General features: G+C 39.7%; 1 protein-coding gene across 3 annotated transcripts in view; it reads right to left on the reverse strand.

Moving 5' to 3' along the window:
* LOC105384802 (lachesin) overlaps nt 1–14,091 on the reverse strand; it is a 62,124-nt gene that overhangs the window by 16,670 nt on the left and 31,363 nt on the right. For all 3 annotated transcript variants that reach the window (XM_011555092.3, XM_038112179.2, XM_011555084.3), the window contains exon 2: nt 13,576–13,790. In XM_011555092.3, coding sequence (XP_011553394.3) covers nt 13,576–13,654 — 79 coding nt within the window. In that variant the 5' untranslated portion in view covers nt 13,655–13,790. The remainder of the gene's footprint in view (nt 1–13,575; nt 13,791–14,091) is intronic.

A 14,091-nucleotide genomic window follows, 5' to 3' on the forward strand; every position in this document is an offset into this window, starting at 1 on the left:
TAGACTTTCTAGACCATTGACTGACGGTACCTGAGGAAAAAGGTTACCTGGAGAAGATTGCTAGAAGCGATAAGACCGGCAATTGTTCATAAAATTTTACTTAATGAGCTTTTAATTTCGCTGCATTTTCATAAGACGTAGCGTTAGGCACGATAAATGTAACACTAAGTGCCAATTTCTCCATGGTGGGTTAGAGCATAACCAGGTATTATTGCTTGACCTTTGACACATCTGTTAAGAATTTAATATGGAGATGACGTGTAATTGATCAACCTTTCCCTGGTTACGATCTAACCGACTAAGGAGAAATTGGAGCTTAGCTATACAGTATTTAAAGTAGGTAGGTATGCTACGTAAAAGTGTTCAAACAGGCTAAGGAAGGATTATTGTTGAGGATACTTACCAATATAGCTATTACGGCAATCAAATATTTCATTAGTTATTTAGGAACGTTCATCCCAAGTAGAAAGGTATTACACGCAACATAGCAATTACCCCCTGGCCACAGCCAATTGCGGCGCGGCGTGCGGCGCGGCGTGCGGCGCGGCGAGCGGCGCGGCTAGCGGTGAGCACCGAAAACAAACGCTAGACAACGTACGAAGTATGCCACAGATAGCCGCGGCGCGAAATGCGGCGCGGCTAGCGGCGCGGGTTGACTGGCGCGGTGCGCGGCGGCGGCGGGCGGCGCGGTGTGCGAGCGAAACAAATGTACTAGAGAGTATCGAGGCGGCCACAGCTCAAAGCGGCGCGCGCGGCGGCATGAAGTGGACGGACTAGCCAACGCGCGACCAAAACAAATGTCGAGCTGTGGCATACCACCGCAATCCGCACCGCCCGCCGCCCCTCACGCCGCACCTCATCCCGCACCGCTGAAAGCTGTGGCCGCCTCGATACTCTCTAGTACATTTGTTTCGCTCGCACACCGCGCCGCCCGCCGCCGCCGCGCACCGCGCCAGTCAACCCGCGCCGCTAGCCGCGCCGCATTTCGCGCCGCGGCTAGCTGTGGCATACTTCGTACGTTGTCTAGCGTTTGTTTTCGGCGCTCACCGCTAGCCGCGCCGCTCGTCGCGCCGCACGCCGCGCCGCAATTGGCTGTGGCCACGAGGTTAGGCGGACTATCGGGTTTTTTCCATAGTTTTTCTTAATTCTTAATATTCGGGATGTGGCATAAATAGCCGAAAGGGGGATCACTCAGGGGTTTATTATTAACAACTTTTGTAATTTTGCGAAAAACTAATTAGATTCTCCATATAAACTTTTTTGGCCATGTGACTTAGATTTCGTAATTCCACGGTAAATCCATTTGGAAATAGCTATAACTATAGTTACTGCTTAGAATGACAAATCTCTAATTTTATTTTAAAAGCAAATTTTTATTGTTCGGTGTAGCTGGCAAGTAACTGCTAGTTTATATTTGTCGGTATGTATGTTACAGAGTATCACGATGCGACACCATTTTTTCTTTGAAGTTACTTAGGGTAAACATGAAAGATACGAATTTCCTTTCTATTACAATTACCGACAAAGAAAATTATTATACCTAGGTACGTACTTACAATTTTTTTCCTAAATCTCGCAAATTCCTGTTTTTTTAAATAATCATGCAATTTATTCCATTATGACGTCGTTGTCGTTGATACTGAAAATGGCTGCGACATTATGGCAATATTTTATCATCAGCCGATGAAGGTTCGCTAGTCTAGTCACCTGTTACAAGCCTCTTTCAAGAACAACTATAAAAACAACTGTAAAAGTATTAATTTTTACGAATTTTCAAGTTCAATCAAGCAAAAGTTGTGCAGAATAACAATTTGACTCGCACTCGTTCGCTTAATACCACCTTTACAAAAATAAACTTTAGAAACAATATTTATTTTAAAATACAGAACTTATTTTTGCAGACCAGAGTATTTAGGTAATACATTTTCTTTATGTATGTTAGTACGTCTGCATCGTAGCTAGAAAGAATCGCGCTAACATATTTCTTTACTAAGAACTAGTTCGTGGAACAAGAAGACAAAGTGCTTGTTCTAGGTATTGTTTGTAAAACTAATGTTCTAGTCGCTTATTACTAGGTTTTTAGTTCCATTGTAGGAAGTTAAAAGCTTCTCTAGCTTAGGTTTTTTCGCTTACTTACTATAAATATGGGGTTATTAAAAGGCCGATGAACCTACTCGTGGATACACCAGCTGTATATCTCTAAAGTATATAGCGCTGCTTTACGTACAGACCTAAGTTATATTTCAAATTTGTTATTTTATATTTAAGGGTCACGTGTATTACGTGTGTAACGATTTGCATAGCATTTAACTAACAATAATTTTGTATTAGACTTGTAATATAGTCCTAGAGATATTATCTACTAAAAAAATACTTATTCTACGAAAGCCCTGATTTTGTTACTGAAAAAAGTACAGTATAATACTTACCAACTTTCTAAATAAATTTTTTAAAGTATTGTGTCCAGCTCCAATTTCAATATTCCAGGTTTCCTAGCCATTAGTGACTATGAGTTACGTGTTGTAATACAGGCAAGGCCTTATTTACAGCCGTGCAAAAAGTACACAAACTTTTGCAATTTCCGTGAGCCATAATAATGGCAGTTCACTGTAAACGCTTAGTCACCGCGAATACCCGCGACCTATGCAGTGAACTAAACCTTCAGTGGGTAGTTTTTAAAATGGTTAATCTGAAGTTATTGTTAAAAATGTGACCTTAAAAAGATGCACTTTAAACTTAATATACTCACGATAAATAAAAAAGGTCCACATGCCATTCCCGTTCCATTATGTCACTGGATTGTTTTCATTGCTCGCGACTCTAGCGAGTGTATTATTATGTTAATTATGTATCTGCCAAACATCTTATGCATAAAGTGGAGTTCACATGAGATTATTTGGATGCTACTCGTAATGCGTAAACATCGTGATCGAAAACGAGTCTGCGGAGTAGGATCATTCATGGCTTGTATAAGTTTCCAATCTCTTTCTCCATAGAACAGAATACAACATCATTGCACACCACTTCAATCCAACTTACAAAAGTATACTTACAGACTATAAGTACCTACATAGTCTTATCTTGACCTAAAAAGTTAAGATACCTACATACATATGGTTAAGGAACAGGTATAAATTTTACAAGAAAGATTTTCAGCCAAGAACCATAACATTCGTTTTGGGTGCGTGCCAGCATAAAACAATACTTACTGACAAAAACCTATTCAATTAAAATATTAAAACATGTTTTTTAAGCAAAATAATATGAACATTATATTTAGGTATAAATGAATGTAACGATATTTCAATATGCCTCTAAGAGATGCGTTTTGTATGACTGCACTTAGACTGGTAAGCGGATATTCAAAGTATTTAAGTGATGAAAAATATGATGTTATCTTAACTTTAATAATCTAGGTATATTATATGCATGATGCACATTATTTAGCTTAGGTATGGTACTTGCTTCTGGGTAACTATTAATCAATTATCTCTAATAATGCAAAAAATTCCCGAAATACTAATTTGAAAAATTCCAGATTATAGATTCGGATCGTAATTTTAGATAAGTAGAAAAATCTTAAAGTAAATGATGATGGGCACCAATATATGGAAGCTGGGACCAGCACCAATAGAAATGAGTGATACGTCGTTGAAAAGGTATTTTTTGCAGAATATGAATAACGGAAGCTCTAGTCTTGATTTACTGTCCAATTAGAATAATCGTACCTTGAAAGTTTTTATATTTTATTTCTGTAATTTTAGTGTTTTTGTTAGTTTTTCACATTCATTTTTAATTTTTATAACAAAATGATCATATTTCTTTGAACGAGTAGGCGTTAAAAGGCTAATGAAAACTAAACTTGGAATTTCAATTCGTTCATCTTTTGATCCCGAGGAACAATGGAGAGGCTGATGAATAGCTAATTCGTTCTCTAGCGGCAACGATATAATATCCATACAATATTAAATCCCACTGAGACAGACTGTTCCTTTGGCAAGCGCTGCGGCCCAGTAATCACTAATCAGTATTCTGAGTATCCTGACCAGAAACTCAAAGTCAAACCTATGTTTCTGTAGTACGCTTGGGGAGTGCGAGGCGTATTATATATAATAGTATTATACGTTACTCGTGTAATGTGTTTTTTTACGATGGTAAATTGCTTTTGCTACCTCTATACTCTTGTATTCTATGAAATTAATGAAACTCAAAGCAGATATGCTAGTATTATTACCTCCATACACCTCCATAGCATAGTGTCACAGTATTACTATCCATAAACAACCAGATGACCTAGTGAAAGTTTCAATCACGATTTGAAATGTGAAATCTAAATGTATGGATGTGCGGCATCGCAGTCTGTGCACCGCTAGGTGGCCAGTCCATGAGAAGAAAATCTTTGAGCCAATCTAATCAATAAGATTGTATTCCAGGATATTTCTCTCACAATTCCAAAAGAATCGGAAATTCGTGGCGTTCTTATTCATTGCAGGTAAAAGATCGCGAAAAGAGATACACTTTAGAATACAATTCCTGCGAAGAGCGGTCAAAAGGCATGTCTCCCAACATAATAAGATCACGTAGCTATGTATGTATAACGTAATTCATTCACACGGACTCATATTGAATTTTACGTCGAGGGCGTGAGTCGTGACACGTACGGTTCGCGAGAAAAATATGATCTTTCATAATGGCTCTTCTGAATTTTTATGCCGTGAGCGTAGCGCCGTATTAAAGCTGCGAGAAACGCCAATTTGTCTGTTTATAAGCTTTCCGAGCTTGCGGATGTGTGATAAAGGGAGAGTTATGGTGGAATTGTTTTAATATATGTAGAAGTGTGAATACATAATGTGTCTCGAAAAGCGTTTTGAACTATTAAATACAAATAATATTAGAAATATTCGTATTTTACTGTTAAAGCGATTGTTGCTTGTAATGCTTTTCAACGAATCTTAGAAAAAATTCTTTTGAAGAAAGTACTTAATGTATTTTTACTAAGTATTTTTTTCTTAAACTAAGATAAACCTTCTATTGAAAATCTAACAAAGTAGTCTGACTAGGTTCACAGTAAACAAGATCCCAACATCAAACAAAACACTAGCGCAAAACCACGACATACGACCTCCACATACTGACAGTTCTACATCACACATCGTCAGAAAAATTATCCGAGTTATTTCATTACGGCGCACTCGCATCCCAACCTCGATATAGAAATTCCAATATTTACCAACTTAAGCAGAGGAATCCCCCGGGATAATGTGTGCGGTGATCGAAGGCGGAGCACGTCCGCCGCTGCCCCGGCTAAGTCCCGGATCAACGCTTAAACTCCAGCCAAAAGAAGGCTCCAGTTTATGTTTTATATTTTCCAAGTAGATTCAGTCAGTCTTTCATCCTATTACGGATGGTGGTTTAAAGAAGTGCCTTTTCGCTAAAGCCCCGCACTGACTCTTTGTGCTGTTCCGAAGTTTGTGTACCTATTTCTTTTAAATATTGCCGGGAGAAAAGTTTTTATGAATGCGAATGAACTATGAATATAAAGTTTGTAGTTCCCCAAGACAGTGAAGCAGACTTCTTGTTTGTGGTGTCTCGGTGACTAACAAGGATCAATCACACAGTTCTAGGGTTTGTCAGCGCGGTTAACCGGGTATCCGATTATTTGTAATTTTGGGGAGGTATTGTCAGAGGTGTATGAGATTCATATGAAGGTGATGTTGTTTAGTATGTCGTTTACATAAAATGACTCGCCTGTTTTTATTAACCGACTTCAAAAAAAGGAGGAGGTTCTCAATTCGTCGGGATCTTTTACTGTTCATCACTCATAAAATCCCAGCCTGAGTGGCTTGTGTGTACCTATAGGTACTTACATACATACCTCAATGAATAAAACGTGAAATAAATCCAAGATGGCAAATACCTACCTACACCCGCACCAGGCGACTCGGGAAATGATACATTACTTCTGAAAAAGCTTTAAGGCTTAATAAATAATATTTCTTTTTATCTCGAGCTCGACGAAAGTGATTCTAAATCCCACTAAGATCTTCGGGGCACGTCTGACATGTTTAGATTTTGATTCTTATTGCTTAGTTATTACAGGGCTCTTTTGCTTTTTTCTTAAATGCCTAGAAACACTGTGATGGTGTAAAACTTGCATATTTTCTTCTTCTTCTTAAAAAAACTATTATGTCTATCATTGGATGATTATGATGTTGATATTCATGATTGCATTACTAAAACCCATGATACCAAAGTATAGTTTTATCGAAACATAACTAAGTAACTTTAACGACTAAAAAAAATCTAAGCAAAACATTTCATTATCCTTCTAAGAAAGCAAAACTAAAATATTTACTTTCAAACCAATATCATATTGACTAACTAGAAAAACAACAGATACTTTAATATAAAGCGAACAGAGAGAAACCTTTACCATCCAATTTGATATTCTATTACACATTTTCCATTATATTTCTAACAACAAACTATCTTACAACACGACGCGAAGAATATACACGGTGAAAAAGCTACATGGGGCAACAAAATGTTTATTTTATAAATAGATGCAATATCAATTTACACTTTTGATTAAAAATAAAACCAAGAGCATCGTTTGGCATCCATAAAAGTTTTTTGTAAGAATGACTCGTGTTTTTTCGAAAAAAGTTAACGCAATTTCTAAACAGGTATTAAAAAAAAGCTTCCTAGATATTTCTTTCAGCTACAGTTATGGTTTCTTTGCTGTCTATGGGTGCTTACATAGAAATTCGGGTTACCTGTATCTACCTGCACCGGTAACCTGATTATGCGAAAGCGCACATTTAAAAATCCGGCAAATGGTCCGTTCGAGCTCTTTCGCATAATCAGGTTACCGGTACAGGTAGATACAGGGAACCCGATTCTCTATAAAAGCACCCTATCTTTCCCACCCTGCATAACAACCGAGATTTTAATAACCAACCAAGTTACGTTTCATCAGTCTCGCTCAACTATAACTTTGTTGCATCGTAAAAAGATAAAATGAGTTCTACTTCGCTGGTGTTATGAAGTTCTTCATGACCGCACGTGCCCCGGGTGCTGAGCGGATTGTAGTGCGAACTTCGTAAATGCTCACGATACGATGACCAAGCGTATTTCGAGAAGTGATACTGTGACACAGTAGAAAAAGAGATTCAAGTCACCATTTTATGGTAGCGTTATGAAGAACAAATATTGTGATATATTTTAGTTACTTTTATAATATATAAACACATTCACACCTTGTACTAATGTACTCCCTTGCGGGGTAGGCAGAGATGCATTGCTGCACCCACTTTTCGCCAGTGTTTATGTTAGTCCCAATGTAATAGGGGGCGGGCCTATTACCATTTCACGGGCACATCCAAGACCCGAACAAATATCTGCCTCAGCTCGGAAACGAACCCGGGACCTTCGGCTATTTACGCCGATTAAAATCTAATAACACCTACACCACATCACTCCGAAGTACTAAAAGTGCAGAACTAAAAAAATAAGAGTTTTGTAGTTTTTTAATGATAAACGGACACAATACTAGAATTTAGACTAGAAAACTATAAACCTGTCATTATTGAGTGGTGCCTCTATATTACTACAGGAGCTGCTACAAGCTTTAAAATATACATTTTTATTTATTTATTTAGGTAATATTTTTCTTTAACTAAAAGCATTTAGATACTAACTTTTCTCAATCAATTCATACACACATTTCCGATGAATCATTAAAATGTCTGTTCATTATTTAACAATATCTTACGAAAATTACGATTCCGTTCAAGAAACTTTATAATTTAACTCGGAAAATTATTGAAAGCCCACGTTTCAGAATTTAAAATCTGTTTACACAATATTCTGTTAGCTAAAGAAAAACAATGCGGAACTTTGTTTGTTCGTCCTTCTTTCGCGAAAATCACGAAATAGAGTGGCGATTTTATGGTATTTTTAGTCCACGGGTAGGTACTTAATTATGCTTTAGATTTTTTTATTTCTACCTAAACTCCATGTTATTATTCTAAAAGACCATGTGATTTTGCAAAATTGGTATGGTTTAGGTATATTGGTATTGGTAAGCCAAAACAGAGTGACTTAGGGAGTCATCCTAAACAAATTTTGTTCTACAAAAATTGTACCAAGTATGACTTATACAAAAAGTCCTGGCCAAAAAGATGTGTATGTAGAACCACAATTTTTTTGCGAGAATATACCTTTAATTCAACACCTTGAAGCTCTACAAAAAATGCCAATATAAAACAAGCCATTGGCGTTTCATTCGGGCATTTAACGACTTGGATAATCAAATTTAATTATGCATTGTCTGTTTGACCTTTGGCCATTTCGCATTGAATGTTCAGTCAATATTAGGCCATGCCATATTGACCTTCTGTTTACATTGATGGCTCTTAAAACCGGTCAATTAGAGAAACACTATAACTTTAATGACAGCATGATAGAAATATGCCTATTTTACATAGACATACATACGGCTGTATGAATATTAAAAAGTCTTAGCCCCGAATCATGAATTATTCTGTCTAATAGTACCTATAATGTCGATGGTATTCTATTATCCGATGCTTCATAAATAAATAAAAACTTAGTAGGTACTTCTTAAAAGCTGTGTATACTTTTAAAAGAAAATCCTGTAAAATTGGAGATACGCATTGAGCCAAAAACTCGTTGCCTACGCAAAGGGCAGGTATATTTTAGAAAAATATGTACTTACTTGAAAACATAATTTGATGTTTGTTAGTACGAACCGTACTTGAAACTTCAAAGAAGACTTGGGCAGGTCATTATTAAGGTTCAAAGCGGAGTAATCGTGAAAAAATGTAAGTACAAAAAAAAAAAAAAAAAAAACACGCACTCACGCCTTGTACTAATGTACTCCCTTGCGGGGTAGGCAGAGGTGCATTGCTGCACCCACTTTTCGCCAGAGTGTTATGTTAGTCCCAATGTAATAGGGGGCGGGCCTATTGCCATGTAACGGGCACATCCAAGACCCGAGAACAAATATCTGTGTTTAAACAAATATCTGCCCCAGCCGGGAATCGAACCCGGGACCATCGGCTCAGTAGTCAGGGTCACTAACCACTACGCCATTCGGTCGTCTATGTAAGTACATCCATATATTAATCTAAATAAAAGCGTGGGTTTTGTGTATTTTCACTCATTGTCGCTCGTGACGTAATCTAGCTTTCCACAAACGAATATTTTCTCTTGGATAATAATTGTTCAAGCCGTATTGCCGCCGGCCGTCGTACCTTCTGTGAAATGGCAAAGGTCTTCCCACAAGTACGTCCACAAGTACAGTGGGCCTCACGCATAGAGTTAGTTAAATAAGTACTATATTTAGTTAGTGCGACTAAACAAATGAAGTATGACTGTAGCGATTTTGAATGCATAACTTTTCTTTTAAGCTATAACATAGGTACCTAACTTATATTTCGTAAATAGAAATGACGATTTACCTACGTATATCTACCAAATTTTAGGTATAACAGAATAGTTTCTCTGGAACGGGCGCAAAGAGCGGTTTTGAAGGTTTTATTGTCCAAACCAAGAGACTACGCTACCGTGAAAGTATACTCTGAAGCGCAAGTCCTTACTGTGAGACAAATATACCTTCTCAGGACTGTGTTGCGCCGCCACTCATACCTTCCCTTGGATGCCAAAGTGCTAAACAGACGACAGGGTTTTTCTGTTTGCGAGTTAAAAAGTTGTCGTACGGTTTTTGCCCATAGCCAATTGGATAACCTTAGCTCGAGAGTATATAATAAAATAAATAAAAGTTTGCACATTTACCCCCTTAATAAATTTGAAATTAAATGTAAATTAAAAAGCTGGCTATCAGACTTATCATATGAAGAGACTGAGAAGCTCCTGACTATGACTTCATGATAACATAACTAAAAATACCTTGCAATCAAAATACTTTTCCCATAAACTATGTATCAGTTGCATCGCTCTACTCTATAACATTACTTCATACTCACATCACACATACACACACACACACACACACACACACACACACACACACACACACACACACACACACACACACAAACACACACTCAGAGTCATACACTTACAACGTAGGCACACACTCATATTTTAACCCTAAATCAAGTTACGGCGTTACTTAAATTTATTTTGTATAAGTACCTACTACTGTTTCATTATATCGGAGAAACATCATAACCTTATAATACAGGATCATTCCTAGCTTAGGGTTATGATGGTTCAACTCACAACGCATTTGTTCAACCTATTTTGTCTAGATTAAGTCTGTAACGTTGTTGCTATTTTTTTATTGAAATAAACTTTTATTATTTTATTATTTTTAATAAATTTTTGTTCAAATTATTTCATCATCAGCCAATAATCATCCACTGCTGGACATAGGCCTCTCCCAAGGAGCGCCACAACACTCGGTCCTCGGCCTTCCTCATCCAACCACTACCCGCCACCCGCCTAAGGTCGTCAGTCCAGCGGGCAGGAGGGCGTCCCACGCTGCGTTTGCCTGTTCGTGGTCTCCACTCGAGAACTCGTCTACCCCAACGGTTATCGGTTCTTCGGCAGATATGACCAGCCCACTGCCACTTCAGCTTGCATATTTTGACAGCTATGTCGGTAACCTTAGTGCTCTGACGGACAACCTCATTTCTGATACGATCCATCAGAGAAACCCCAAGCATAGCTCTCTCCATAGCACGCTGAGCGACTTTAAATCGGTGGACCAGTCCTACCGTCAGTGTCCACGTCTCTGCACCATACGTCATCACTGGCAGGACGCACTGGTTGAAAACTTTTGTCTTCAGGCTCTGAGGAATGGCCGAGGAGAATATGTGACGAAGTTTCCCGAATGCAGCCCAACCCAGTTGGATGCGCCTTGCAGCCTCCTTGTCGAAGTTGCTTCTGCCTAGCCGAATAGTCTGCCCGAGGTAGACATATTCTTGCACAACTTCGATTGTTGCCTCACCAACGGCGACCGGCTCTGGTTTGATGTGAGCATTGTACATGACTTTCGTCTTGTCCAAGTTCATACCGAGGCCAACACGTCGGGAAGCAGCATTTAGGCCACTTAGCATCCAGCTGAGTTCCTGCAGAGATTCTGCCATAATAACGATGTCGTCCGCGAAGCGGAGGTGTGACATGTACTCGCCATTTATACATATGCCATGTCCTTTCCAGTCCAACGTCTTAAAGACATCTTCCAATGCATTGGTGAACAGTTTCGGAGATATCACATCCCCCTGTCTCACTCCACGTTGCAGTTGGATAGGTCTTGTCTTGTGGTCCTGTACTTGGACAGTCATAGTAGCGGCATTGTACAGACATCTCAACACCTCGATATAGCGCCAATCGATTTGGCATCTCTGCAAGGATTCCAAAACTGCCCAGGTCTCGATGGAGTCGAAGGCTTTTTCATAGTCTACAAAGGCTAGACACAGAGGCTGATTATACTCTTCGGTCTTCTGTATAATCTGCCTTACTGTGTGGATGTGGTCTATTGTACTAAAGCCTTTTCGAAACCCAGCCTGCTCTGGGGGCTGAAACTCGTCTAACTTTTGGGCAAGACGGTTCGTGATAACCCTTGAGAACAGCTTGTATACATGGCTTAAAAGCGAGATCGGTCTATAGTTCTTCAGAAGGGTTTTGTCACCCTTCTTAAAGAACAATACCACGACGCTCTCAGACCATGCTTCCGGTGTAATGCCATTGTGAAGAACCGAATTGAAGAGCCTCTGGAGCTGTTCGAGGATTGCAATACCTCCAGCTTTCAGAAGCTCTGTAGTAATTCCGTCTTCACCCGGAGCCTTGTTGTTTTTAAGCTGCTCAAGGGCTATCCTAATCTCACCTATGTCGACGTCAGGGATGTCGTCAGTGTAGTGGCGTATTAGTGGCGCTCTGGAATCGGTGAGCTGAGCCACAGGCTTCTGCGCGTGTGAAGCATAAAGTTGTCCGTAAAAACCTTCAATTTCGGCAAGAACCTCCGGCTTAGAGGCAACGATATTACCATCTGCAGACTTCAACTTCGTCAAGTGGCTTCTCCCAAGTTGCTGAACGAAGACTTTTGACCCCCGATTTTGCTCAATTGCTGCTTCTATGGCGCGTGTGTTGGAGCGACGGAGATCTCTTCGTATCAGCTTCTTTATACGCTTGTTGAGTACCCGTAGTTCTGACGAAGTGTCACCTGCCGACGGAAATTCGCGTCTCTGCCTCATAAGCTCGAGTGTCTCGCTTGAAAGTTTAGACTCCTTGCTTTTGCTTCTCATGCTAAAATGTCTGTGGCCCACCTCACGAAGAGCCTTCACTATTTGGATTGTAGTCGCGTCAATATCCGTAGTGGTTTCCAGCGATTCGAATCGGCTCTGTAGTTCTCTCTGGAAGCTGGTGTTGCCAGCTCTAATTTGGTGCAGTGTGGGACGAAGGGTCGACTTCACCAGACGTCTCCTCTCCAGCTTGAAGTTAATATTCAGAGTACCTCGGAGAAGTCGGTGATCACTCCCAGTTTTAAACCTATTGATCACTGAGACATCTCTGAATATGTGCCGCTTGTCAGTCATAATGAAGTCGATTTCGTTTTTCGTCCTACCATCGGGGCTTGCCCATGTCCACTTCCTCTGGGGCTGTTTCTCAAAGAAAGAATTCATCAAGTACAGCCCCTCCCTTTCGAGGAAGTCAACAAGCATTTGCCCTCTCTGGTTTCTGCTACCAAAGCCATGAGGTCCTACCCTCGATTCGTCGCATTCTTGTACTCCCACTTTGGCGTTGAAGTCCCCCATCACAACGGTGTATTGGGTCTTAGCAGTACACTTGATAGCTCTAGAGATATCTTCGTATACTGCTTCGACTTCTGTGTCAGAGTATGCCGAGGTTGGTGCATATACCTGTACGACCTTCAAGGAATACCTCTCGGTTAGTTTTAGTACTAGGTACGCTACCCGATTCGACACACTGCTGATCTCCACTACGTTGTTGACAAGGGTCTTGTTGACGAGGAATCCTACGCCACCTTGGGACAGTTGGTCGCCCTCGCGATGGTAGAGCATATGGCCGGACTCCAGGGTCATCGTGTCCTCGCCCTCTCTACGGACTTCTGATAGCCCTAAGATGTCCCATTTTATTTTGCTAAGCTCTACCTCGAGTTCTACCAAATCAAATTATTTAACGTTTTGAAAGTTTAAAATTGGTGTTTTTTTATTGGGTTTATCAATCGGCTACTATTATCATTTGTAAAAGGCAGCTCGCTATCGTCGTGACACTATCTAGGTACCCTACCTTGAAAAACTAGCCTCGTGTATGCTGGGCATAACGGATCATGGTATGTATAAGTCATCCTAACTAATATTATAAATGCGGAAGTAACTGTGTCTGTCGGTCTATTACCCTTTCTCGCGAAAACTACTAAACGGATTTGAATGAAATTAGGTATAGAGACCCTGAGAAAGAACATAGGCTACTTTTTATCCCGGAATTCCCCCGGGATTTTTTTTTAAGGCAAAGCGAAGCGTGCGGGAACTGCTAGTTAACAAATAAGTGTATTTAACTCACCATAGTCTGGACACAAGATGCAGAAAGCCAAGGCCAGCAGCAATCCCAGTAGTTCCCCCTCCAGCCCCCTCCGCGCCATCTTGCTTTCTGTCTACCCAATCTTGCCTTTGAAACACATCTTGGAACTTTTTTGTTCACTTAAAACACTAATCTAGCACTTTTTAACATCATCGTCCTGAGTTCAGTGTTTCTTGAGAAGGACATAGTTGCCGCATCTGGAAAGAAACGAAAAGTATAATTAATAATGTTACATTTAGGTGGAATTTCACCAAACGCTAAACGTATTTAGTAGCCTGTCATACGTCTGTCAGTACAAACTGTATTTAAAATTTGATTTAAATACAATTTTAAATACGTTTAGCGTTTGGTAAAAGTGAGCCTTAAATGCTGTTAAAAATAGAGGCAAAGTACCGTACCATACATACGTAACGTAAGGTCAAGTTAAGTAGAATTGGAGAATGGAATACAGCGATGTGATTGGCTGAATTGTCGTTGAGTTCGTCTGTCGTTAGATTT

Source organism: Plutella xylostella, chromosome 13 (genome assembly GCF_932276165.1).
Source record: "Plutella xylostella chromosome 13, ilPluXylo3.1, whole genome shotgun sequence".
NCBI classification, from domain to species: Eukaryota; Metazoa; Arthropoda; class Insecta; order Lepidoptera; family Plutellidae; genus Plutella; species Plutella xylostella.